This window comes from Protopterus annectens, chromosome 1.part1 (assembly GCF_019279795.1).
Source record: "Protopterus annectens isolate FY-2018-M chromosome 1.part1, PAN1.0, whole genome shotgun sequence".
Taxonomy (NCBI): Eukaryota; Metazoa; Chordata; order Ceratodontiformes; family Protopteridae; genus Protopterus; species Protopterus annectens.
In genome coordinates this window covers 357,694,357-357,721,544 of record NC_056726.1, presented here as the reverse complement: position 1 = coordinate 357,721,544, position 27,188 = coordinate 357,694,357, and the positions used below count along the sequence as shown (strand labels likewise).

General features: G+C 42.7%; 1 protein-coding gene across 1 annotated transcript in view; it reads left to right on the top strand.

Annotated features, from left to right (window-relative positions):
• Positions 1-27,188, top strand: part of CLCN6 (chloride voltage-gated channel 6) — a 1,280,196-nt gene that overhangs the window by 675,751 nt on the left and 577,257 nt on the right. The window contains exon 15 of the mRNA XM_044075232.1: positions 21,407-21,560. Within this exon, the coding sequence (XP_043931167.1) occupies positions 21,407-21,560 (154 nt within the window). The remainder of the gene's footprint in view (positions 1-21,406; positions 21,561-27,188) is intronic.

Genomic DNA, 27,188 nt, shown 5'->3' with positions numbered 1-27,188 from the left:
AAAAGTCAACTGTTAACTGAGAGCCACCTTCCAAGCCTGAAGAGCCATCCTGCAGAGGAGGTAAGATTTTGTGCCTCCCTGCTTGTTGACATAGCACATCACTGTAGTGTTGTCTGTATACACCTTCAAGGGGCCTGGAGAGAACATGGGGTGAACAGCTTGAATGGCCAGAATCAGAGCTCTCATCTCTTTGATGTTGATTTGTTCTGGCTGCTGATGGGGAGGCCAGAGACCCTGAACTTTCAGTTGAGCAAAAGAAACCCCCCACCCCCTGTCTAAGGAACAGTTCATGAGAAGGGACTGGAGGCTGAAAGGGTTGTCCCAGGTTGATGGCCAACTGTTGAATCCACCACTCAAATTTCTTCTTTAGGCATGGAATGAGAGGTACACTGGAATCCAGAGGGTGACAATGCTGCAGCCAGACTGACTTGAGGTACCATCACTGAAGCTTCCGCATATGCAGTCTAGCAAGAGGGAGCATTGGAATAGAAGAGGCCATGAATCCCAGGGCCTGAAGAAACTGCCTGACTGGCATGACGGTCAGAGGAAGAAGAGACTGAAAGAAGGCCATCAGTGATGAAACTTTTGTTGGTAGAAGAGAGACCAGCACTGGTACTGTCTGAATTCTGCATCCCAGATGCACATGATCATGAGAGGGAATCAGGACGGACTTTTGGAAGTTGATGGCAAACCCCAGACTGTGAAAAAGAGAAATGGTGAACTTCAGATCCTGTAACAGGAGACTGGGAAAAGGTGCCTGAAGCAACAGGTCATATAGATAAGGAAATCTCTGAATGCCTTAGAGCTTGCAAAAAGCAATCACAGGAGATAGGCATTTTGTGAATACCTTTGGGGCAGTAGAGAGATCAAAGGACAAAACAGAAAACTGAAAATGAAAGGAAGATGCAGAGAAATGTAAAAACTTCCTGAAAAGATGGTGAATAGGTGTATGAAGGTAAGCATCTTTCGGATCCAAGGACATCAAAAAAACCTGGGGTAGTAAAAAGAGAAACAGCATTTGAATAGTAAGCATTTGGAAAGAAGGGACCTTGAGAAAGGTTTTGAACTGGGACAAATCCTGAATAAGTCTCCCAAGTTCCCCTCTTTCGAGGAACCAGCAACATCCTGGAATAAAAATCCTTTCCCACATGGGAAGAAGGGACAGGGTGAATGGTTCCTTGGTTCACCAGGACCCTAGAAAAGTTGCTCTAAAGGAGGTTGAGAAATCCCTGAAGAAGGAGGGAGAGACTTCCATACCATGAAGTAACCCTGATGGATGACAGAAAGAACCCAAGAGTCTGAAGTGATGACATGTCAAATTGGAAGACACGGGAAAAGCCAAGGGGACAAAGAAACCTAGTCTAAAAGAAAGGGTGGGGCAAACTGTCAAATATAAGCATGCTTATCAGATAAAGGAGGCTTCTAAGCCACAGAAATCGGAGAAGCCTTAACAGAGGGGGCTCCCAGTCTTCCTGCCTTGGGGGCAAGGAGGAGCAGGTAACAAAAACCCTTGAGGAGATTAGAGTCATCAAGGCAGAAAACAAGCCCTGAGTAAACTCTTACCATTCCCTTTGAAGATCCTTAAGATGGACAGAAACATGCTTCAGTTTTTGTCTTTTCTTGGAAGGGACATCAGCCCTTACAAGTACTAGAGGTTTTGACCCTTAGCGAGATTTGGTAAGAGAACCTGGAACCTTCTCCCTGACCAATATCAGTGGAATCCCTCTAGGACCCTCGACATCCAGAACAGATTCCTGCAAAGACTCAAGAGGACATGCAGAAGGATGGATCCATGCTGGCCTCCGACAGGGTCATGGCAGAGGAATCTGACAGACACCGAACAACCTACAGAGCAATTACGATTCCGGTGGAGACTGGACAGCTAAAGAATCTGGCTGAGACTTCTTGGCTTTCTTTTTACCTAGTGAAAGTATCTCAGGGTTAAAAGATTCTGTCATGGTACCCTTGGCTAACTGTTTAAGTTGCCGGTTTTCAAGATCAATGGCCAGAGAAGACAGATGGCTTCTCGGTGTCTTAGGCATCTGGTGGCTAACTGCTCAGTACAGTAACAAGATGTTCAGATCAACTAACAAAATAATGTTGTAGGTGACATAGAAGTTCTGGGTAGTTGCAGCCATACTTCCCTTTTATGCCTTACACTCTGTGCTGGGAGCATAAACGTAATGTACAGCGCATACAAGATCATTAGGCTTTTGTATACTGGCTGAGATTTGGGCTGCCATGAGCAGGAGATCCCTTCTGTTTTGGATACTGCAACAGTGATATAGAAGGAGATCTATTTTATTTATAGGTAAGCAAATGTCCCAGATTAACAAGATTTCTTTTTCATAAGAGGTGTTATAACTCTACATGAGAGTTTTTCTGATATATTTGGCCAATGTTCGCATCTAAATAGGTAGACAAAGATATGCTGTTGTATTGCTAAAATGTCAAAGAAATCCAGTGTATTGTATGTTTACAGTAATAGTCGAGTAAAGTATATTCTAGGTTTGACTCTTGGCTAGGTATCAATTGCTAATCTGGCAAATATATGGAACTTAGTTACCTTGTACTACGTAGTAAATTAGAGATGTTGACATCTTAATTTAAAGTTAATGTTTCAGGAAACTACAAACGGTAGTTTAATATGTTTATAGGGAAAAAAACTATATGTGATTTAATCCTTTTATCATATGCCTGTATCAAATATGCCATGTTATTGTATTGTTTGCTGTATTTTCTCCATGAACTTACTTTGTTACCACACTATTATTTCGTACTCTGCATATTCTCACAATTGATTGTATATTCTTTTTCTCTGTAACTGTACACTAGAGCTTTTCTCCCCAGCCCTCAACTGAAAATGGGCTCTTCGTGGTCCAGTGGACTTCCCCAGTTATCAAACTGAAATAAATTAAATAAATAAATCCACAAGAAACAAATTCACTTGGGTTTTACATGGAATTTCACCACTAAAACGTTATGGGCAACTGCATGGAAATCTTTCATTTTGCAAAGGGTGATGCTTTGGTAATTCATGATACATTTTCAGATGGCTTAAAGTTATTACCATTTGCAGATAGTATACTTTGATTACAACCAGATTGCTTTACACATGTATTTACATTAATTTTTCACAAGGAAAAACATACTTCTGAATTTGCAAGGGGCACCATAGAATTACATTTTGTGGGACAAATTTGCATTCTGATATTTCTACACAAGTTTGTATTGTGTTGTAGTCTTTTACAAATCATTTTGAGGGAAAAAGAATCTTGAAAGGGAAGTTATTATTAGCCAATGCTAGTTGAAGATTAAATTAGTGTCTATAACTGCATATGAGTAAAATGGAAATTAGTGTATTATAAGGAGTAGGGTAACAAGTTTAGGTGTTTACCTTCACAGGATGGCTTGGCTGAAGCTGTCATCCATGAAGAAAGAGCTCAGAGACTCCTTCCTAGGTGCGTAGTTCACAAATGGAGTTTTCTTTGGCAAGCCCTCTCAAGACTTAGTAGAGGGCCTCTTTAAATGGAGCTAGGCTTTCATCACCATGAGGATATTTACATTTCCAGTATGCCTCTGCCTTCTTCCTCTTCCTCTTCCAGTTGCAGCCATATTCCAAATGTGACAATCTTCTTTACAGAACTAAGAAGAGATTAAAACATCACAAGGCCTTGTCCCCTCCTATGCCCGCCATGTCACCCTGCAGATGCTTCTGCTGGCCCTGCTGCAACATGTCTGTGTGGCACAGTTGGTTAGTGAATTTGCCTGTTAACCAAAAGGTTGGTGGTTCAAGCCCACCCAGCATGATACTTTTATGGCGTTTGGTACAGAAGATTAAAGACTGTTAAGAAGCTGTTTCTTGTGGTCCAGTGACCTAGGTTTCGATTCCATCAGCCTCCATTTTCTGTGTGACTCCAGACAGTTCTCCTGGACTCCGTCTATAAAAGGTCCAAGGAGATCAGTCCTCTACCCTGGTTAGCAAAACAAAAAAAATGTTACATTACTAGGAATATATAATTAAGGTGGGATGGGGTCTAGCATAATACTTAAGTTTGTTTACCTCACAAACACAAGGTACAAAGTTTGGTTTTCACCTTTGAATTGGACATTGGCTAGGCTTAAAATGACCAATAAGGCCAGCTAGCCTAGTACTTTCCTATGAACCTATGAATGAACAGTCCTGACTACATTCTGAGATTGCCTCATGACAGTTCTTTAAGTTTGGCCTAGCTTGTATAGCCATCAGCAAAGACCACTGTTCTGGATGTAGTCAGAATCAGACATTTTTGAGAGCTCTTATACGTTCCCTAGAAAGAGCTTCATTAACTGACCAGACCATTTCGGTGCACCTCTTGGAACATGTCCAGAGTGTGTTGCTGAAAGAGGCTGTAGAGTTTGACCTAATTTTGAACAAAAGCAGAGTTCTACTTTTGCCGTTTCCTCTTTCCAGAGGTGATGGATGGTTTCATCAGTGACTTTAGCACGATTTTTAAGGGTGACTTTCAAAGGTGGCTATGCTACTGCTGGTACATGGTGCATGAATGGCCTCACTGAAAATGATGGATATCTTCTTGCATGTCAGTGTTTGAGGTCCACACAGGAGATTTTTTTTGTTTCTGTTTGGGTGGGCATCATTTCACTATAAAGTGTTAATGTTTATGCTTTTTTTTTTCATTCATAGGTATATACTAGACTAACGACCACCAGGGCCTTTATAAGCCTAGCCATGTCGTCCAACCCAGTTGTGTCCCTGTGTATTATGAGCATTTTATTAGGAGGGGTATGTTATGATGATGATGATGATGTTAGTCAGGAAGTTTCTGGAGGTTGTGTGGGTGGGTATGTCGATTTGGTCATTATCATCTGCCTCTGTCTGTCAGGGTCATGGGAGCCAAACCTCAGGTGAATACCTAGCCATACTTCCCAAATGTGAGAATCAAACCCTGTGTCTTGTGTTTGCAAGGTAAACATCTTAACCATTATGCCAACCCCAACTAGTCAGGATTTTTGACTGGTTCTTCACATTTACGGCTGAAGCCTTGCAAGAGAAGGATCTTTGTGCTGTGCTACCTGGATCCTGGCTTCTGGTGGCCTAATCAGGGGACTTTCAGTCAGTCTCTGATAGTATCCTTGGAATTTGTTTGCAGTCATTGTATGTGTTAAACTGTGAGGAGTCCACTCTCACACTGTCTTAGATAATTGCATGTGTAGGCATGGAACTGGACTCTCAAGCTGTTCTTGTCCTTGGAAAGGGTCCAAGAAGTCTTGACTTGGGTAGCCTGAGTGAGGGCACAGTACACCGTCTAGGTGTGGATCTTGATGTGGCTTCTGGCTTTGATGGCAGCCACAGTCTTCATGGTGTGCTTTGCTTGCATTAAGAATCAGTGGTTGCTGGGTCTTGGAATGGCAGACATTTCCAAAAACAGTATAGGTAGAGCTACGTTTCCTGCAAAATAACATTTTGTGGGCTTTGAGGGTGTATCCTTATGTAGTAGAGTGGAAAGTACACTACTACAATTCATAAGGCATGGTCCACTGTGGAGTTGATGGCTTTAAATATACATCTGGACACAGTAGCAGTCCTCCCAGCCTTTGCCCTGAAGGAGACATTACATCTTTGCTTGCTTCCGTTCCAGTTTGGCAACCAGTGCATCTGTGTGGTGTGTAAGCAACCAGAGATGCTTACAATAGTAATCTTGCCTCAGAAAAGCTTATTATATCTGACTGTGAACAGGGGCATCTCTCATCTGAAGTTCAAATCCCAAGGGAAGGGAATGTTCTGACAAACCTGCTGAGCCAGTCCTTCAGCTCTAAGCTAGTGGTGCATGTTCAGGAGCTGTGTCTGAATCGGACTTTCTGGAAGTGGGACACTACTTTGAAAATCGGTCTGGGTTTGCCTCTTGGGAGAAGGTATTTATTCCCCTCTCTGGCCTGTTGTGCAAAACAGAGTGGGGTTTGCAGTAATATTTTCTTCATCTCATGGCAAGGGAGACTCCTTTGTCTTCCTACCACTCTTGCTGATCCCATGTCTGTTCACAGTATTCAGAGAAAAAAAAAAAAACTAATTCTAGACATGCTATGGTGATGTGGCAAGGTGTGGTTTAGTTCTAGGTGAGGCAGGAAATTCTTGGCTCTAGCTAGGGTATTTCGTAGCTGGGCTGACAACTGTCATCAACTCTGTGCCTGAGCAGTGTTGCCGATCATTTTATTCTGCAAGCTATCCCAGCTAGAGTTTCAGAAGTGATTTGGTTGCAGACAGAATTGTTATTCCAAATGGAAGATGTTTTTATTTGGGTGGCATGATAAAATGGTACTACTCTAGTCTGTTATACTTTGAATCATCCAGACATACCTTGGCCACCTGATATGACTTGACACTTACTTATTTCATGGTTATGGTTTATTGTGTCCACTATTTCTGCCTTTCATGGCTTTATTTAAGGGAATATTTTAGCCCATCACCAGCTAGACAAACAGGTCTTTAAAGGTATCATGCATTCCACCTACTTTTGAAGAGCCATGCCATGGATGTGCACCAGACAGTCTCACATTTCTTCAGAGCACAGTTGATCAGATGTTAACTAGTCGGTCACAACTACTCAGTTAAACTGCTAGAGTGAAACCTTTCTGCACGGTTTTGGTTAGTCTCTCCCTTCCTCACTGTTGTGTGACCATGGAGTTGGGGGTGGGAGGGTGGGATTTGTTCTCCACGTTGAAAAAAAATGTTTCAAGCTGCTCTATTACTTTGTGTGTAGCAGGCTGACTTCGAGCAGTTGAGATCAGGCAATTAAGTTCTGAATGATTTGCTTTGTGTTTTGTAGTAAAAGCCTTAAAGTGGGTGCATGTTTTTTTTGGGTAGACCAAGCAATTGTATGTCTTCTTCTCTCCAGTGAGGGAAGGGCTAGCTACCACCAAGCAAACCCTTAAATGAGTGCCATCTGTTGCTATTAGTTGTGAAGATGTTGAAGTATCCCCTTGGAAAATGCTGCTGTTAAAGGACACTGTACTAGAGGTGTGGTTACATCCTCTGCTTGCTTCAGGAATGTCTTCTTTGCAGACAGCTTTGTATCAGCCACTTGATCTTCATTAACAGTTTTCTTTTTCTCGTGACTCATACTCTAAAAAAAAAAATCAGGCTTCCTTTGGTACATCTGTACTTAAGAACTAAAGTTTCTTTAAACTTGGTTCTTGGTTGCTTTCAACTTCTTCGGTCCTGCTGAATTTAACACTTGAGATTCAACCCAGTCTTTGACCCATGAAGGAAGGATACTTAGTGACAGATAAAGTAGATATGCCTTTACTGTTTCAGTTATATGCTGCGGATCTGTCCTTTAATGAATCCCATATACCCTCTCACTATCCTGTACACCTGAAAAATTCCGCCTTTAGCTTTGTTTTGTGGAGTTTCTTGCAAATTGCGTAGATAATTATTTGTATATTATTTGTTAGCAATGTAAATGCCAGTCTTCATTGTTATTTTTTGATTTGCGGAAGTGTGTTCACTAGTGTTTGGGGCAAATTGGTAGACCCAAGGGGCTAGGCATGATTTTGTTATCAGAGTACAATGTCATAGAATACATCAGCACCAAGTATTGGTACCCTCCACACAGAAGCTTACTAGAAAAAGTGCTGGATAATCTTTGGTGGAAAGGATGAACCAGTAGTTAAGCCCATTAAGGAGTATCCCTTGTAGAGCAATTTTTAAGGTAAGTGTATCTTCTGTGTAGCAAGAGTAATGGGAACTTTCCTATTTACAGCTTCCGTCAGGTTAATTCCATCTGTGCTCTTACAGAAGGGGTACGAAGTCCACTGTGACTGACTTGTGCCTATAGCACCACTGTTTTCTCCCTGGAAATGCTTTAACCTGTATCTGGGTAACAAGGATGAAGAAGGTTTGGACATCACCCCCACCTACTCTCATCAAGGAAGAAACATACGCACTCTAACTTACAAAACTAGCCCAAAAGTCTTGCATAAGAGAAAAGAGCGGTACCCTAATTGCAGCAGTCTTGGAACAGACTATTTCATAGTGAAACCATCTTGTTTATTATTTATTGTGTGTGTTGCAACAAAACTCTTTAAAATCAAGTTTTGACCAGTAATACTGTTGACATTCTTTCTTTATTACTTTGGGTTTTATTTGTTTAACTGTAGGTATTCTGCCTGTGCACTTGGGAACCCAACATGTAATTAACTATAGCACCATCTTCTTGGGCAGTAGCTAAGGTATAATAGCAGAGTAAAAATAGGTTATTGGTCACGTGTTAGATTTGTTCATCAAACTGATATTTCCTTCTAGTGGGTGCTTATCTGACATTGTTAAAGGAAGAGACTGCAGTGAAACTGCCGTTGAGCTGTAGGTGAGACGTCACTATATGCACTGCCTAATGATTTTATGTATACTACAGTTATCCTCATAACCGAGTAGAATGGATGAAAGGGATGACAGATAGAAATACAAAGCAGATCCAAGTTCTCATTTCATTCATGTTGGTTGCAGAAGCTTGCAGCAAGGCTCTAGATGCATCTCAATATTTGCATGATGTCAGACCTGTTGTATTTTATTTTAAAACTGTAATTTGATCTTTTAAGTTCTCCTCCTCCCTGCTCAGTCACCATAGCTCAATCAGGCTACTACAGCCCCTTCTTGTAGTGCAGCTTAGGTATTCCAGCCAGTCCTGGCTGTAATTGCTTGATCAGGTCCTTTGATTTATTTAATTTCAGCTGGAAAGGCCGTGGAAATACCTCACTAAAAGAATCACAGGCCTAAAGCAGATGCCCTATGCTGACCATCTAAAAAAAAACTCCAGCTATACTCTGTGGCATATAGTCTACTCAGAGGCGATCTCTGCTTAACTTACAAGGCCATTTCAAACCCTGAGCTGTTGACATGCTCCACTTAAAGAAATCCCAATCCCTCAGAGCCACACGCTCCAGGGATCTAAACCTTGTCATCAAAAAAAAAAAGCCAATCAGAATGCCAGTAGATGCACGTCTGTGGTTTCAGGGCAGCTTGTTGAACCATCCTGATTCACACACAGGAAGTGAAAATAAGCTACTATCTTTTCCCTTTTCCCCTTACTAAATATAGTTTCTCCTAATCTCATTTAGGGGAAGGTGGGAGAGAAAAAAAAAGCAAAGCAGAACTAAAGCAAATAACTGGAATGGTGGCGTTTACATTGGTGTGTTTGTATGTATGTGTGCATGTGGCTGTGTCAACCTGTTAGCTCAAGAATCAGGGGCAGAGACAAAAAAATAACTGAGGCAAAGCTGCCAAACTGGAGAAAGATTTTAAATATGGTTCATAGAAATTTGCTAGAATAACAGATTTTGCATTAGCATGCATTTTCTGAACAATATGAAATCTGAAACTTAAAATTTATTTCATTATTTAGTGACTGCAGTCCTCAATATATGAAGAATGTCTAAACAACAGACAGAAATATGAAAAAAATTAGAGATATTCACTTGAAAACATGGTGTGCCTATGTGTAGGGAGGGGAAACAGGAGACAGGAGATGTAATACTGTACACATTGACTTTACTGTTAGTACAATTTGTGTATGTCTTCATTCACTGAATTAGAATAAAACATCTGGTGAGTACACAGTCAGTGAAGTGGTTCATATGACTGGGCACATTTGTGTGTTTGTTGGGGGGGATTGTGTGTCTATGCCTCTGTGTGACTCTCTGTGCCCAATGATTATAGCCACTTTATTAAATCTGTACTCTTCAGATGTTTTATGCTGATTCAGTATGTTAAGAAATACATAAATCATATCGACAGTTAAGTCACTGATGTGTGGGTGGGTGACAGGGTGAGTATGTGTGTGTGTGTGTTTGTATCTGAGTTTCTCTGTATGTGTGAATCGCTGTGACTTTCTGTTTCTATATGCGTGTTTGTGTGCGCGCATGCATATATTTGTTATTAAATATTTATATAATGCATATTTTGGTTTGCATTTTGTGCAGTGCAAAAATAGTGTTCCACATTCTGACTGTTACACATTGCTATGGTCTGTTTTCCACATCGGCCTCTTAGCAGGTTGAGACTGTGTGAGAGAGGGGGTTAGGAGGGTGGCCTAATGGTTAAGGTGTTTTCTTTAGAAACACAAGTGCAGGGTTTGAGTCTCACAAGGGATAATTGGCTAAGCTTAAAATGGCTCGCAAGGGCAATTAGCCTAATACTAATCTATGGACCTATGAAACCTATGACTGTATGCTGTGATAGGAATACAAGTGGGCAAGCCAGAGTGGCCTTGAGCCAGGCTTGAGCTTGAGAATAAGCTCAGTTTGGGCTAGTGGTGTAGCAAGATGAAGAGCCAGGTACGAGCCAAGACGGCTTTTTTTTTTTAAACTTGCCTTTAATCCTAATCTACACTGCCAATGTTGTTTTATTTTTAGTTGGCAAAATTAGGTCCAGTCTACTCAACTTCACATCTTAGTTGGCAGACGCCTCAGTAGGTGTGGAGCCACAGAGAGCTGAGATGGCTTTATTTATTTATTTATTGCTGAAATGCAGACCAGATCTGAAAAGCTGTGACTGTGGTCTCTGTTAGGTCTTATCTGTGATTTGACAAGTGTGGGAGATGGGGTAATACACTGCCAGCAGGAAAATAATTTACATGGTCTTTGTTTTTCATTCTTTTTCTTCTTTTTTTTTTTTTCCTTAGCTTTACTTGAGAGAGATGGCACTGGAATATTTATTTTCTAAAAGGTCTGCGGTCTTCTTGTGAAAACATGGCTTCAGTATTAGTTTCTAGAGACTGCAACAGGAACCCCGTCATCAATAATAATATTTGTTTTGATTTTATATGCTAACACCCTTTTTTCTATTCCTTTTTAAGAAGCTTTTGCCTCACTTTGCTACATGCATGTTGGAAAAATAATTCCCATTATACTTTAATTTAATAACAATAAAACCTAAGATAGAGTAAGCGCTAATCCCCTGTGTATAAGCTGTTTTTTATTACGTTGCATTATTTGTAGATATGTCTTGTTTGTATATATTTTATTTAGCTGTAAGTATGTGTGGATGTATGCATAAATACACACTCATTCAAGTCCAGCTGCAACTGTTTTTTTTTCAGTTTTAGGATTTTGTATATTTTTTTATGGACAGTAATCGAGCTGTGCAAGATCTCAACCTAAAAACTGAAAAGCAAACTTGTTTTGTGGTTTCAGTAGAATATACTTAAAATACTCAGTAAATGCAGCACTCAGTGCTGATGGACTTAATGAATGAGGATGGAAGGTGGAGATTGCTTGTTATTTTATTTTCTTATTCAGAAATAAAGAAACTGTGTAAATGAAACTGCACCTGCATAGTAAGGTTAGATATTTGCCTTCGCAGCCAGGTGAGTGTTGTTACTGGCAGGTTGCCTGTAAATGAGCACATCATTTTTAGGCAAAATGCTAGTGTTACTTACACTGAGTTTTTATAAAACTGAAGCTTTTCTGTAGTCTGTCAACTCCTTGGGTAGCAGAGTTCATGCTACAGTAAATGACATATGGTTGCTGACCTCTGTTGGATCCTGTGTGTGTGTGTGTGTGTGTGTGTGTGTGTGTGTGTGTGTGTGTGTGTTCCACCTGCATTACGTAAATTTAATTTTTAACAGCCCTCTAACTTTTTGTCAAATACTGAAACTGTGTTAAAGCACATTTATGATTGGACAGTTTTGTGACCTGACATAAAGGAAAGTTTTAGTAAAGGTAGCAACTGACCAATCCTCAGCTGCAGTCTTCATCAGGCACATATTGGTGCTTATTAGGGGATTTTAAAACTTTGTGGTACCATTAGTATCTCCTGTTTTACTTATAATTGATTCCCAAGGCTTGCTTCTTGTTTGCTGATGGCCTTTTCATCCATATGATTGCATTTAATATGGTGTTCTGGTCAAGAAAATGGATGGTAAATAAAGATGCCTTTTAAGATTATATAATAGCTACATTCATACAAATATTGGGGGGTGTCTATTTAAGTAAATGGGACTAAACATTTTATAGTAGGCACATTATAATTTTATCATTAAATGGGCATTATAAAATCTTAAGGCAACTTGTTTTATTCAACCCTATTTGTGTAAATGTCATCAATCTTTTCTGTATGGTGGTGAACTTCAGGAATTGGCTTTAAAATTTCTGGAGGACTTCCTGAAAGAATCATTGAGGTTTATACTACCTAATGTGAACCTGTGGATGTTTGATAAAGTTACTTACTACCATGTCAGGTGGTAGATGTCTATATGTGACATTTGGTTTACAAAGAAAAAGTGTACTTAATTTTTAGTCTGATAAACTCAGTATGCATAGGAATCATTTCACTGGTGCACACTTATGAAGTGAGAAACAAAAAGTACTGTTTTCTAGGAAAAGTGTTTTTTATGTTATTTTGTTTTATTTTATTTTTTCCCATGGCCCATTTCAACTTTTCTCCATTCTTCATTGCTCAGACCAGTTTGGCTCTTAATGAGTTCTAAGTGTCAAGCCAAACCCTTGGCTTGGCTCTTTTTTTTTTGAAAATCCCAGGCTTGCCCACCTCTAGATGGGAACCTGTAGGCTGACATTCTTGTTTAGTCAAAAACCACTTTAGGCTATGCAAGATATAGTTCTTCCATTGTACTACATACATGCATGTTGTAACACCCCTGCCCTGGCCTAGTAATCAAGGAGCCTCAATCCTCACCGCTAACACCAGTGAGGGAAATGCACATTGGGAGGATGAACAGTAGTTACACAGTAAAGTACAATTTCCCTTAACAGCACACAGAGATCACAGTCAGTCTGGGGCTGGTTTCTCCCTGTCTCTCCAAATCCCCAGTAAGACTCCCCACTGGCACAGCTATAGATTGGAGTCCTTAGCGAGTGTTCCAAGCCAAGTCCTCCAGCACTCTCTCTGTCCAACCAGTGCTTCATATCCCTGCCCAAGTAGCTGACACACACACACACAAACTTTGAGTTGAGGTTTGATATATACACACACCTGGACCTGGGAAAGGCTGGCACAGGTTTACTAGCTATGTCCCCTTCTGCCCAGACCATAAGGTAGTTAGCACTGCCACCAGAACCCCTACTTATCAGCTACTATAAGGCCCTTCCGAAAGGGTGACCAATTCCACTGTGTAATGTTACTGTTATCCAAATGGTAAGTGTGACCAAACTTTTAAGGCTATTCTAGAGTGGCCTATACAGTATCACCAAATGCATACAAGTACTCGAAGAGCTTAAATATCTGTAAGCAAACCAGCCACAATTAAAAGTTTAAATATATTTAATAATAAGTAATGAAAGCACAAGGCAATACTTATTAACTCAGCACAGTGACAATAGAGTTCACAGTCACAGGAAATACTTTAAAATAACATAGCAGGACAGTCTCACATAAATACAGAAAACATCTCTAAGTAATCTTGCTATATTCCTATCTGTCTCTAAGAGAAACTATGTTCTAAGTAACTTAGTTACAGAGCAAGGCAAAGAGCTGGTGAGTTGTTAACAGTTCCAGAACAAAATACAAAATGCACTCTTTCTCTCTGAGATAGTTCTTAAATTGAATACACATTACTGCTGAATCATCTCAGCTTACGTCATTCTTGTCACTTTGCCTAGTTTCCCAGGCTTGCAAGAACTTAAATTTTTAACATGTCTCTTGTTAAAAATACTTATCTCTCAGAAGCTGACAATTGTCTCTTAGAAGCTTGCCTAAGTAAGCCTAGCCAACAAGGTTCCCTGGCTTATGCCACCCAAGAAAATAATTTTCCTGTGCCCCTGTTGAGCAGAGCCACAGAAGTGATCCCCGGGGTGTATTTTCTATTTCCTATCCACTCATCAAGAGTTTTCTTGAAGAGTGCTAATGAGGAACTTTGCTTGACATAGATGGGTAGCTTGTTCCAGAGTATGGGAAGTCCCTGGGACAGGAATCTGTCCCTCCAGCATGTCCTGTTTATTGTGGTGACAAGGTTTAGGTCCCGAGAGCATGTAGCTCGGAGGGATTGGAATTTCTTTAGGTGTAGCATGTCTAACAGCTCTGGGTTTGACATAGCTTTGTATGTTAGGCAGAGATCACCTCTGAGTAGGCGATATGCAACGGAGTAAAGCTGGAGTTTTTTGAGACGGTCAGTGTAGGGCATCTGTTTGAGGCCAGTAATCCTCTTTGTGAGGTACTTCTGTGGCCTTTCCAGCTGCTGCAGATGTCTTGTGAGGTACATTCCAAAAGGGGTGTTGTACTCTATAATGGGTCTAATGAGTGTCGAGTAGAGGGGAACAATGACCTCTTTTTTCCTGGATGAGAATCCTTTTGTGATGAGGTGTGCTGCGTAGAAGGATTTCCTGACTACTGTGTCGATGTGATTATCAAAGGAGAGACTACTGTCTACCTGGGTCCCAAGGTCTCTTATCACACATTCAGTGTTAAGTAGACTGCTGCCTATGTGGTAGTTCATGGGTACAGAGTTTTTAAAAAAGGGGATAACCATGCATTTTTTGACACTGAGCTTGAGGCCATGGCTCTGACACCAGGCATCTGTCTCAGTGAAGCCCTTCTGTAGGATGTCCACATCATTTGGAGACTCGGCTCTAGCTCCTAGTTTGCAGTCATCTGCGAACTTTGTTAGCCAAAGGCCTTCTGTGTTAGCCTGTACTTCAGAGAAGTAGATACCAAACAGGAGAGGTCTCAGGACTGAACTCTGTGGTACTCCACTTTTCACTGGTTTGAAGTCAGATTTGGAGTCTGCAACTTTTACAGTGTGGGTTCTGTCAGTGAGCCAGTTGGCAGCCCATCTTGTGACTTAGGGATTTGTACCTAGTTTAGTGAGTTCATCTATAATTCCAGAATGGGGGATGGTGTCGAAAGCCTTGGTGAGGTCAAGATAGGCTGTGTGAACCACCTTACCCTCATCTAAGACTTTGGTGACTGCATCAAAGAAGTCAGTCAGGTTCAGGAGACGTGATCTGGCTTTCACAAACCTGAACTGGGTGGGGTCCAGAATTTGGAACTTACCGATGGCTTTGTTTATGAGTTCCATGATGATACGTTCCATGGCCTTACAGACCAGGCTCGTCAGGCTAATAGGCCGATAGTTCCCGGGATCAGTGGTGGCTCCCCCTTTGTGAAGTGGAATAACTGTTGCTGTGCGCCATTCATTGGGCACAAAGCCTGATGTGAGGCTGTGATTGAACATGGTGCTTAGGTGGGAAGCCAGTTCATTCTGAGGTTCGTGTAAAACGCAGCCTGGGATGGTGTCCGGTCCCATGGATGCTGTGTTTTTGGCTTTAGAGAGTGCAGCTTCTACCTGCGTAGTTGTGATTACAGGGACTCTGCATTCTTCCTGTATAGATATGGGCCCTTTAGGGGGTGAGAAGGGGGTAAAGTTAGCACTGAACCTATCTGCCAGGATGTTGGCAATATCAGTTGGTTCTGTAATTTTTGTGTCGTTATGCTGTAACTCAGAGCAGATGTGGGTGTTGCCATTGAGATTCTTGACATAGCTATAGAATGCTTTGTGGTTGTCCTTAGAATCAGTGGCGATTTTTTTTTTTTTCATAGCTAGCTTTGGGGGATCTTATAAGGGATCTTAGCTTCTTACTGAGGCTGACCAGGGAGCTCCTCCACTCATGGGATTTTACTCTCTTTTGCAGCAGTTTCTTCCTTCTGTTGTAGAGTTTGTTTATGGCAATTGAAAGGTTTAAATATATTTAATAATAAAAGTACAAGACAATACTCATTAACTCAGCACAGCGAGAATAGAGTTCGCAGTCAGGAAATACTTTAAAATAACATAGCAGAACAGTCCCACATAAATACAGAAAACATCTCTTAACTAATCTTGCTGTATTCCTATCTATCTCTAAGAGAAACTGTGTTCTAAATAACTTACTTATAGAGCAAGGCAAAGTGCTGGTGAGTTGTTAACAGGTCCAGAACAAAATACAAAATGCATTTTTTCTCTCTCAGATAGTTCTTAAATTGATAATACACATTACTGCTGAATCATCTCAGATTACATCACCTCTGCCTAGTTTCCCAGGCTAGCAGAAACTTAAATTTTTAACACCTCTGTTAAAAATACTTATCTCTCAGAAGCTGACAATTCTCTCTTATAAACTTGCCTAAACTGGAAGTCGTAAAACAATTACCTTGGGAACCTGTAATTACCTCTGTTTCAAACAATCAAAAGGATTTCCAGCTGCAGACATTTTGTCTTCTAGTTGTAGTGACACACTCGTAAAATTCTGTATTTTCTCAGAGTTTGCAGGTTAACTCTGTATGTCCCAATTTCTTGTATGAAAACGTACATTTGCACAGGCATATAGTCCATATACACATTTCTGCTCTTTTCCAGCTGAGTGCACTGTGGTTACAATCTTGAAGCTTGGTACAGAACGTATAGTTTAATCATAACATAGTTCTCTTAGGTTCATAGGTAGGTACTAGGCTATCTGCCCGAGGGCATTTATAAGCCTAGCCAGAGTGTGTCAGCTTTCGCCGCCCCATTGATTAATTAACTGAGCCTCTGTCAAGAAGAGCCAATGAAGTGATCCCAGGGGTGTATTTTCTGTTACCCATCCACTCGTCAAGGTTTCTCTTGAAGAGTGTTAGTGAGAGGCTCTGCCTAATGTAGATAGGAATTTTGTTCCAAAGCAAGGGGAGTCTCTGTGATGGGAAGCTATCCCTCCAGCATGTTCTATTTATTGTTGTGGTGAGGTTTAGCTCACTAGAGCGAGTGGCTCGCAGTGACTTGGATTTCTTTAGGTGGAGCATGTAAGTCAGGCAGAGATCACCTCTGAGTAAGCGATATGCCACTGAGTACAGCCGGAGTTTTTTCAGTTGGTCTGCATAGGACATATGTTTGAGGCCAGTAATCCCCTTGGTGAGGTACTTTTGTGGTCTTTCCAGCTGTTGGAAGTGTCTTGTGAGGTACATCCCAAATGGGGCATTGTACTCTGATGGGTCTGATGAGTGACGAGTAGAGGGGCACTATAACCTCTTTATTTCTAGATGCAAACCCTTTAGTAATTAGATGGGCCACATAGAAGGATTTCCTATGTACCTGGGTCCCCAGATCTCTTATTACCTCTTCTGTATTAAGGGGGCTGCCACCTATGTGGTAATTCGTGGGTGTTTTGTTTTTCCCAAATGGGATGACTATGCATTTTTTGGCTTGAGGCCATGACTTTGACACCAGGTGTCCGTCTCTGTAAGGTCTTTTTGGAGGATGTCCATGTCAGCCGGAGAGTCAATTATGGCCCCCAGTTTGCAGTCTTCGGCGAACTTGGTTAGCCATAGTCCTCCTTTGTTTGCCTGTACTTCTGAGAAGTGTATGCCGAACAGTAGGGGTCCCAGGACCGAGCCTTGTGGGGCACCACTTGTGACCGGTTTAGAGTTGGGCCTGGAGCCTGCTATTCTTACCGCGTGAGTTCTGTCTGTAAGCCAGTTGGCAACCCATCTTGTGATGTAGGGGTTTATGTTCAGGCTGGTGAGTTTTTCTATAATACCTGAGTGAGGAATGGTGTCGAACTCCTTGGCGAGGTCAAGGTAGGCTGTGTGAACCCCCTTTCCCTCGTCTATGGCCTTGGTGACTGTCTCAAAGAAGTCAACCAGGTTTAGTAGGCATGATCTGCCCTTAACAAAGCCGAACTGGGTCGGGTCAAGTGTTTGGAGGTTCCCAATGTCTTTGTTAATGAGTTCCATGATGATGCACTCCATAGCCTTGCAGACCAGGCTAGTCAGGCTTATAGGGCAATAGTTACCAGGGTCAGTTGTGGCCCCTCCTTTGTGGTGTGGAATAATCATTGCTGTGCGCCATTCTATGGGCACGTAGCCTGTGGAGAGGCTGAGGTTGAAAAGCGTGTTTAGGTGGGGGGTTAGTGCGTTCTGTAGTTCGTGCAAGACGCATCCTGGGACACCATCTGGCCCCATTGATGCTGTGTTTTTGGCTTTTGAAAGGGCTGTTTTCACCAGTGTGTCTGTGATTTCTGGGACACTACACTTTTCCGGTATTGTTGTGGGCCCTTTTGGAGGTGAGAGGGGGGTGAAGTTTGCACTGAATCTGCCAGGATGTTGACAATATCAGTAGGTTCAGTATATTTTGTGCTATTTTGCACTAGCTCAGAGTATATCTGTGAGTTGCTACTTAGATTCTTGACATAGCTAAAGAAGGCTTTGTGGTTATCTTTCCAATCCTTGGCTATTTTTCTTTCGAAGTTAGCCTTGGATCATTTTATGAGGGACCTTAGTTTCTTACTGATACTGATCAGGGATGTCTTTCCTTCTTGGGATTTGCCTTTTTTCTGAACTAGTTTCCTCCTTTTATTGTATAACCTGTTTATGTTTATGGCAGGGGTCCACCAGACTGGTTTCCTTCTCTTAGGGGAGCGAGTCTTAGTTTTGCTAGGGATGGCATGATCCATGCATCCTTGTAGGTGCTCAGAGTGCATTTGTAAAGGATTCTGCATCTTGGGCAGTGTTATTCTTTAGCGTGGGGACTGTGAAAATTACCACCTCTGTCTTAAGTAAGGTGAAGTTTGCTTTAGAAAAGTTTTTCACTGTGGTTTCCTTGGTTGGGGGTGGTGGTGGGGTGTGGACATCCAGAGTGATTAGTTTATGGTCTGATCTAACCAGTGAAAGGTTGACCTCCGGTGCAGAACACCTGTCGCCCATGTTGGTGATGACCAGGTCCAATATGTTTTCACCTCTGGTAGGGGAGTTTACCAGCTGATTTAGGGCATTTGAGTTGATAAATTCCAGGAAGCGCTGAGCCTGGGAGTTTGTACTCAAGTAGATTTCCCAGTTAATGGTAGGGTAATTGAAATTGCCCAATATCAGGGTGTTACCTTCATGTTTTCCATTGTCTCCAGAAAGGCAGAGTGGTGGTCCTGGGTCATGGAGGGTGATCTGTAGCAGACCACAATTTGCATTGCAGATTTGCCGGATGTTAGTTGCACAGGGATGATCTCAGAGGTATCATGCTGCGCCACTAACCTGGAGGTATAGATATCCTTGATGAATATGGATACACCCCCTCCTTTTGTGTTTCAGTCTGTGTTCTGTGGCCGAAATGTGTGGTATGAGTTTTAGCCCGGTAGTGCTGGAGTGCTCTCTGGAGCCTTGAACCAGGTTTCAGTTACTGCACAGATGTCGACATTCTCCATACTGAGGAGTGCTTCGAGCATATGCATTTTGAGATTTTAAACTCCTGGTGTTGAGCAGCATAACCTTCATTTTTTTATTTGTGCTGTTTATGGAGTTGGGTTTTACTTTTGACCCTTGCCTAAAAAAGGCACTACGGGGGCAGCAAGTGCCTTGGCCAGTATTCGAAAGCCAATGGCTGACAGGTGCAAGCCGTCTCTTGTGAAGCAATGCGGCTTGTCGAGCTTGTTGTCCCAGTCTGACAGAAACTGGATCCCCTTTGAATGACACCAGAAGCTTAGCCAATTGTTGAAATTGATCATTTTTTCTTTATACTGAGGTATCATTCATGGTGAGGGCAGGATGCTACTCAGGGTCAGGTTCATACCCGCCTGGGCTACATGATCAGAGAGCTCTTCCATGTCTCTCTTCATATAATCCAGGGAGGTACGTCTCAGGTCATTCACACCAACATGAACAATGACAGAGTCATATTTGTACTTGTTCTGGAGTGACCTGAGTGCTTGTGTTATGTGGCGGATTCTGGCTCCTTACAGGCAGCTAACAGTAACTTTCTCCTTGTCCAGCCTAGTGAGTGGGACGTCAGTGTGTCTGACTATAGAGTCACCTATTACTAGTGTGTTAGATATGTTATTTCACCTTAAGGGCTGTGACTGTGTAGCACATTGATTCTGTGTTTTATGTGTTGTCTGATTTGTGATGGAAGGTGCAGGTTTTTTGGGTGTCTGCTTTGGAGCTCTCGGATGCTCTTGCAGGTTTTTATTTAGAGCTTCCGAGTATGATTTAGTGTATTTATGTGTATTTTTTGCCAGTGCTGGTTTAGTACGTCTATGTGAGCCTTCAGTTTGGCTGTATAATTACATCTCTCGCATATGTTAGTGTTTTGTGGTAGGAGGAAAGGGTTGTCTGTATACATGAGGCAGTTGTAACATTGCCTCAGGATACCCAGGTTCACCAGCTGGACTTGAGAGTACACCTGAAGTTGCCCTTTGGTCATGCCTGAATAGTAGGGTGAGCTGCTTAGTCGCTTGGCAGGTGAGGGGTAGATAAAGAGCCTTGCCCTGCTGGGCAGTAAGTGTCAGGGTATATTAGTGCTTGCTATTAGGTCTAAGCAAGTGCTGGACTGTAGGATGCTTTTTGAGTGCTTAGGTTGAGAGACTAGTTTCAAGGGAAAAACTGAAGAGGAGACTTAGTGGAGCCGGGAATAGTTTAATCGTAGCTAACCGGTGCTGCCCGTCACGCAAAACCGTGCAAACGTGGTTTTTAAACTACTAACTTCTGGGCTGCAACGACTCCTCCAGAGACAGATGGCTGCTCAAAGTTCCCCTCTCTCACAGGTAAACAGAGAAACTTCCCTGTATCCAAGTAAGGTATGGGCAACTCAGAAACTTGTAACACAGCCCTGAATTCAGCAGTCTTACATTTGTTAAACAAGCCTATGAATCCTGTTAATATTTACAAATGACATAGAATTATTTACAAAATTCTGTCTAGCAGGGCTGGCAGTGTCACACATTTTTATCCAGGTAAATGACAGAATATGCTACTTATGTGCGCTTTTTCACTCCCGGTATTTCGGGCACTTCAGAAAATTGATTTCTGGCTTTCACTGGGATTCTACAAAGCAAATTGATTTCTGACTTTCACTGGCATTCTATAATAGAAACCTTAAGACCTGCACCCTCTGTCTTAAAATGGACAGCTGGCCAATGTCCACATCATCCTGACCCTGTTAATTAGCTATGCTTACTTTAAAACCTGGGTTAACAGCAGTACACATTGGCAAACTTCTACCTACCATAGAGCAGACATTCCTGTGTTTTAAAAACGTGCTCCCAGGTTGAATCTGAGTTGTCCTTGGCATTATCAATAGTTTACGATGTTTTACTAGCTTGGCTTCTCCTTTTGATTCGCTCTCATTGAATTTCTCAGTTCTGTCCTTCTGTTTTCTGCTTTCTGTTTAGCAGGCAGTGGAGCCTTGTCCCTGAATGTGCACCAGTGAATTATAAATGAAATAACATTTATAGGTTACTTTATTTGTTCTTATTTCCCTTTTAGATAACTGTCTTACTACATACCCATTATACGTATTGTGTATATGTGTTTTGGGAGGGTGGCGGCATTTATGAGTACTTGTATGTAAACCTTTGTATTCCTAGCTGTGCTATAGCTTACTGCATATTGGACTTGCTATTTTTGTTCTTTTGCTTTTCTGGTTTCAGTGATCCAGTTTCATTTGTACATGTTTCTCCTCAGGTACCTTCAGCCCTGTCACACTGTCATTGTTCTTTGTCCTCTATTTCTTCCTTTCTTGTTGGACATACGGCATCTCTGTCCCCAGTGGCTTATTTGTCCCATGTTTGCTTTGTGGTGCTGCTTATGGCCGGTTGGTGGGCAACATCCTCAAAAGGTGAGTCTGACTTGTTAGCTTTTTTTTTGCTGGAAGTTCTTTCATTGTTGAATCTCTTAAATGGGTAAACTTGGGCACAGGAGTCCCACATGACCAAAGCTTTAGCCTTAGAGAGTTAATATTGATGCATTGCTAGCGAACAGTTGAAATGACAAGTCATCACTCTGAAGCCAATTACTGGGTGAGATTTTAACAGTTATGGTGTCCTATATGAAATGAGATTAGTTAGGACAGTGAAGAATCATTAATATGTAAGAAGTTAGTTGTCCAGGCATTTTTTACAATTTCTTTCTACCATATTGAATACTAGTCAGACATGTATGGCCTTGAACTGTTCTGTTTGCTTGTTCGTTTTGATAACTTGGACTGTACAGTTGACTGTTACTTATTCTACTTGAAGTCCCAGAGGTGAAAGTGCCATGCATTTATGCTATATATCTTGACAGGTTGATCATAGTTTAGTAAGTTTAAGTCCAACCCAGAAGAATGGTTTTCAACTTGTACTACATCTTGTAGATATGTTACAGAGGTACATTTTAATCATGCGCAGGGTTGCCAGCCAGATACTTAAAAAAAAAAAAAAAAAAAAAAAAAGCCGAGTCAATGCCAAAAACCATCCCAGTGTATGTCTGCACATCCCCAAGAGTAAAACAAGAACACAGTGTCATAAATGAGCAATAATTATGTAATTCTTCATGTCTCCAAGAGTGAGTAAGAAGAAAATGCCCTAAATCAGCTATAATTAGTCATAATAAATCTTATTATAACAAGAGACTGCACGAGCTGACAGCTTGATAAAACTAATTGTAAATTATATTATGAATTACTAATAATTAATCTTAATTACTTGATACTTATTTATCTGTAACTGCAAAATATTCATCAGGTAGAACATCATCGTAATCATGATCATCGGTCGAATAAATGTTCGAATTGAATGTACTCAGCATTGCTGCTGTTGGGATAGATCCATTGCAACAAATCCCTTTGCTCTTCATGTAGCTTCAAGTGTGTAACGAAGATTCTAGCATGCCTTGCTGCATTCTGCTTCTCAGTTTCATTTTAATCAGATTAATTTCAGAGAAAGTTCTTTCTACGGCTGCATTACTGAAAGGCATCATCAGCACACTCAAAGTAAAATGTCTCAGCTGTAGAAAGTCAAAATACCCTGAAGCATCTGTGAGATTTGCAACGGTTACTCAAAACTGCCCAACGTCGTTATTGCTGAAGTTTCTTCACAACATTGTGCAGATTCACATCCACTGCTCCTCCAGATCTCCCAAATTCCCTTTGTACAAAAGTAAAAATGACAAGTTTGACAGGTTTGGTTTCTGTGCTCCAAGGTGAGAGATCAGCCAGAGACTCTAGCTGTGGTACATTTGCCGGCAATCTCTGATACAGTTCCCTTAGGAGTTCCTACAGAAAATCAAGACAGCACAGTTTTATTTACTCTGCCAAAGAGTGCTCAATGCTGGACTCATGGAAGAGTAAGTAGAATTCAATGATTCAATGCCATAGTTAATAGCTGCTAGGGGTAGATGGTTAGATGTGTTTGCCAGATCAAAAGCCATTGCTGCTCCCCACGACGTAAATGTGTCTTAAAACTGGCTGAGTCATATTTTGATACAAAGTTTACATTTCAGTCAGCAACTTTACAGGACTTGCTTTGTCTAACTGGAATAATTTGTTCACTCTGTTCAGTTCCTGTAATATGGGCTGCAAAAACAGCAAGTAAAGTTTATTCTGTGGTGAACTGAACATCTGATTCGGTAGTTCAGCCATGTAGTTGCGCAGCTCCTCTTTGGCTGTCTGAAAATGAAGCTTCAGTTCCTCATATTGATCAAGGACCCACTGAACGCAGGAGGTGATAAGACAGCCAATGAATGTCTAAAAACTTCAAAATCCTAAGTAGTTCTTTGCCGAAATTAATGCATTTGAATAATTGCTTATGTTTCAACTGGCAAATGGTACCGTGGACAAACCAGTTATAGGTATTGGATATCATGAATTCAGCATTTCTTGGAATCACAGTCAGTGCATGAGGTGAACTTAGTTGAATTGGATGACATATACACCTTATGTGTACAATATCTGGACAAACTTCATGAAACAAATGATGTTATGTAGTCCAATCTCGCCTACATTCTTACTCACGGGTTCGGAGCCAAATATCGGCTCCGACTCGGCCAACTTTCTACTAGCTCGAAGTCTCTCATTGGCTGGGCCAAGCAGGTATCCCATGCTGCACTGCTCCATAACCCCAGATCTCGTTTGCCGCTCGTGTAGCTAGGATCTGGTCTCGCTTGGCTGTGGCAAAGTACCTCTCTCTTTTCATTTTCTCTCGAGAAAATTGATGATTTTCAACCCAAAAGCTATTTTAATAGCTATTTGCATATTGTGGATTGTTATTGTGTGTTTTTCTTGTCTGTAGTTGGTATCCCTAAGCTCCGATGGGCTAGGCCAATTTGAGTTAGAGGACCTAGTCCTCCTTTCTGTGTCTTGTCGTTGCTTAAAGTTTTGTTTTTTTGCTGAAGCTAAGCTAGTTCTTGTTTTTTTTCTGGTTGTGGATTGTGTGGGTGTCTTAGAGAACCGTTTTACTTTGAAGTTCTTGGTTGCTGTGGTAGAGTCATATACTATTTTCCCGCCTTTGCTGTGTTTTTCCTAGCCAGGTTGTTCAGTGGTCTTGTTGTTACAAAGATGTCTAAAGAGCAGAAGGAACATAAACCTTCCGGTTTCAAAAAATGTTCCAAGTTTAGTTACAAGATGTCCATCACGGATGGACATTCTGTATGTGTTTATTGCTTAGGTGCAATTCATTTACAAGAGTCTTGTAGCTTCTGTCACACCTTCAGTCCGAGGGTGCTTCAGGAGAGAAAAAATAAACTAATATTGAAGGGTCTCTTGAAACCTTCGTTTGAGGAGTCTTGGACTCGGCCTCTGGTTCTCAGGCCAAGCCTAAGGCTTTGAAGGTGAAGAAAAGATCTCCGGCTCGGTCTGTTTCTTCGGAGCCGCCGGAGAAACTTTCTAAACTTGACACTACCTCCTCCTCGGCTCCTATGTCCTTGGGGCTGCAGGAGGTATCTGTGGTACTGGAATCGGCTTCGGCTCCTATTTTACTGGAACCCATTCGGAGCCAGTCTCCCAGTGTTAGGCATGGTTCTCCTGACAGGAGATCCCATTCTCCGTCCCTGTCCTCCAAATCCTCCAGGCTTGATTTGGATGTTGATAGGGTGGTGCAGAGGCTCCTGCATTCGCCGGTGTTGGCTAAATTATTTTCGGCTCAACCCAGTTGGCTCCGGAGCCTGTCCCAATGGTTGTGTCGATGGTTCCTCCTCCGAGCACTTCCTTGTCTTCGGAGCCGGTGTGCTCCGCTCCGAGTGATGTTCTTGCCCCGGCTCCGATACCCCTTAAGGGTTTATCGGTGCCGACGTTGGCTCCGACCCTGTCGGCTCCTTCCACAGGTTTCGGCACTCGGGTTTCCTTGGTCAGGCCTGAGGGGGATGTCTCGGGACACCTATCGGCTCTGAGCCTCCGTCTCGGCGCATCGGCTCGGGGGACCCCGACTCCGATCATGGCCCCCGAGACCCGTCGGTCCTTGGATTCGGGGGGACCGGCCTTCGAGGCCATGCAGAGCGCACTGGCCAAATCGTCAGTTATATCACTGGCCAAATCGTCAGTTATATCACCCGGATTGGTCATTCCGTCCCCTTCCACCCCGGCTAGAGCCTCTGACGCCCCCTTATCCGTAGATGGCAGAGCCCAGAGGTCTGGGGATACCCCCATGAGTGGTCTCAAACTTTGAGAGTCCCTCAGAGTCTGTGGCCCCCAGAAAAAAGACGTGCAAGAGGAAGCACATAGACTCCCAGGACGAGTCTCCCACTTCTGATACCGACCTCGAGGATTCGGAGGGGTCCCCCAAGTCATCCTCTGATGACGTCTCTTTCTCCGACAGCCTGGAGATTTTGAGACAGAGGGGCGACTGGCCCTCCAAAACCCCCTCCGAGGAGGAGTCTGTATTCCTCAAGGCCTTTGGAGCTCAACCCTCCGCCTCCTGGGTGTCTCCACCCTTCGACGAACTGTTGGATTTAATCTGTCGAAGGGTGTGGGAGAATCCTGATTCGGTGGAACCTGTACCCAGAAGGCCCAATAAGTTCCTTTCTGCTCCCCCGGGGAAAGAGTTTCTGTCCAAAGGGGTTTCTGTAGATGCCATGGTGGTGACGGCGGCCACGCAGAAGGAAGTAGCTTAGACTTTGTCCTCCGTCCATCCTCCTAACAAGAAGTCTAGGACCATGGACTGGTACGGGAAGTGTACCCTTTCGTCAGCGACCTTCACCTTACGGTCACTGAACTACCTTTGCCATTTCACTCGGCTCCAGAGAGATCTCCTCAAGGAGTTAGGAGATACTCTAGCGGGTAATGTACCTGAGGCATTGGCGCCCACGGTTAATGCCCAGGTGTCTACCCTAAATTCTATTTTCAACTCGTCCATGAGGCTCATATCGTATGCAGCTGAGGGGGCGGGTAGGGCAGCCAGTACAGGAGTAGCCCTCAGGAGGCAAGCCTGGTTGCGCCTGTGTCATTTCGTGGAGGCCTTCAAGTCTTCTTTCACTGACGCTCCCTTTGATGGGTCCTCGCTTTTTGGGACCAAAGTGAAAGACACCCTCACCAGATGCGAGCAAGAGGGAAAGACCCTGTCTGCCGTAGGGGTCCATTTTTCCCTCCACTCTAGGCCTTACCCCAAGGCTCAGAGAGGTGGGAAGATGTGGTTCAAGAAGTCACAGAAGTTTTTCCCTGCCGCACAAGGTAATTCCCCCTCCAGAAGCAGAGGAGGGGGAGGTTATTCAGGAAGACACCACCCTAGAGGCAGAGGAGGCACCCGCAACTTGGGAGACCATTCCTTTCACGGTTCTTCCTATCATCGTTCCTGATGTGTTGCCCGACTGTGCTTCTCCGGAGCCAGTCGGGGGCCGCATATTGTTATACCCGGAAGCCTGGGAAAGCATCAGCCAGGATCAATGGGTGTTACGAATAGTTTCCGGAGGTTATGCCATACCCCTTTCGTCAGACCCTCCTCCAGTCAGAAAAATCCCGGACGTTCCACCCAGTCAAAGGGATCACGCAGCCTTAGAGGTTTCAAAGCTGCTAAAGAAGGGAGTCATCCAACCTGTCCCCTCAGACCAAATCGAATTACGGACTTACTCAAGACTCTTTTTGGTGCCGAAAAAAAAAAACAGGGGACCTGAGACCCATTCTAGATCTCAGCCGATTAAACCACTACGTTCAAAAGTCCAAGTTCCGAATGGTCACCCTTCAGTCCATTTTTCCGTTGCTGGAAAAAGAAGTATGGATGTGCTCCATCGACCTCAAGGATGCTTACTATCATATCAAAATGGACAGGGCATCCAGGAGTCACCCATTTTCAGTTTCGTGCCCTGCCCTTTGGTCTCACCACAGCCCCCAGGGTGTTCACCAAGTGTTTGGCGGTGGTGACAGCTCACCTGAGACGTCAAGGATTCCAAGTGTTTCCATATCTGGACGACTGGCTCCTCACCACCCCCACCAGGCATCTACTCATCCAGGCCAGGGACGCTACCATTACCCTCTGTCAACGACTTGGAATAACGTTGA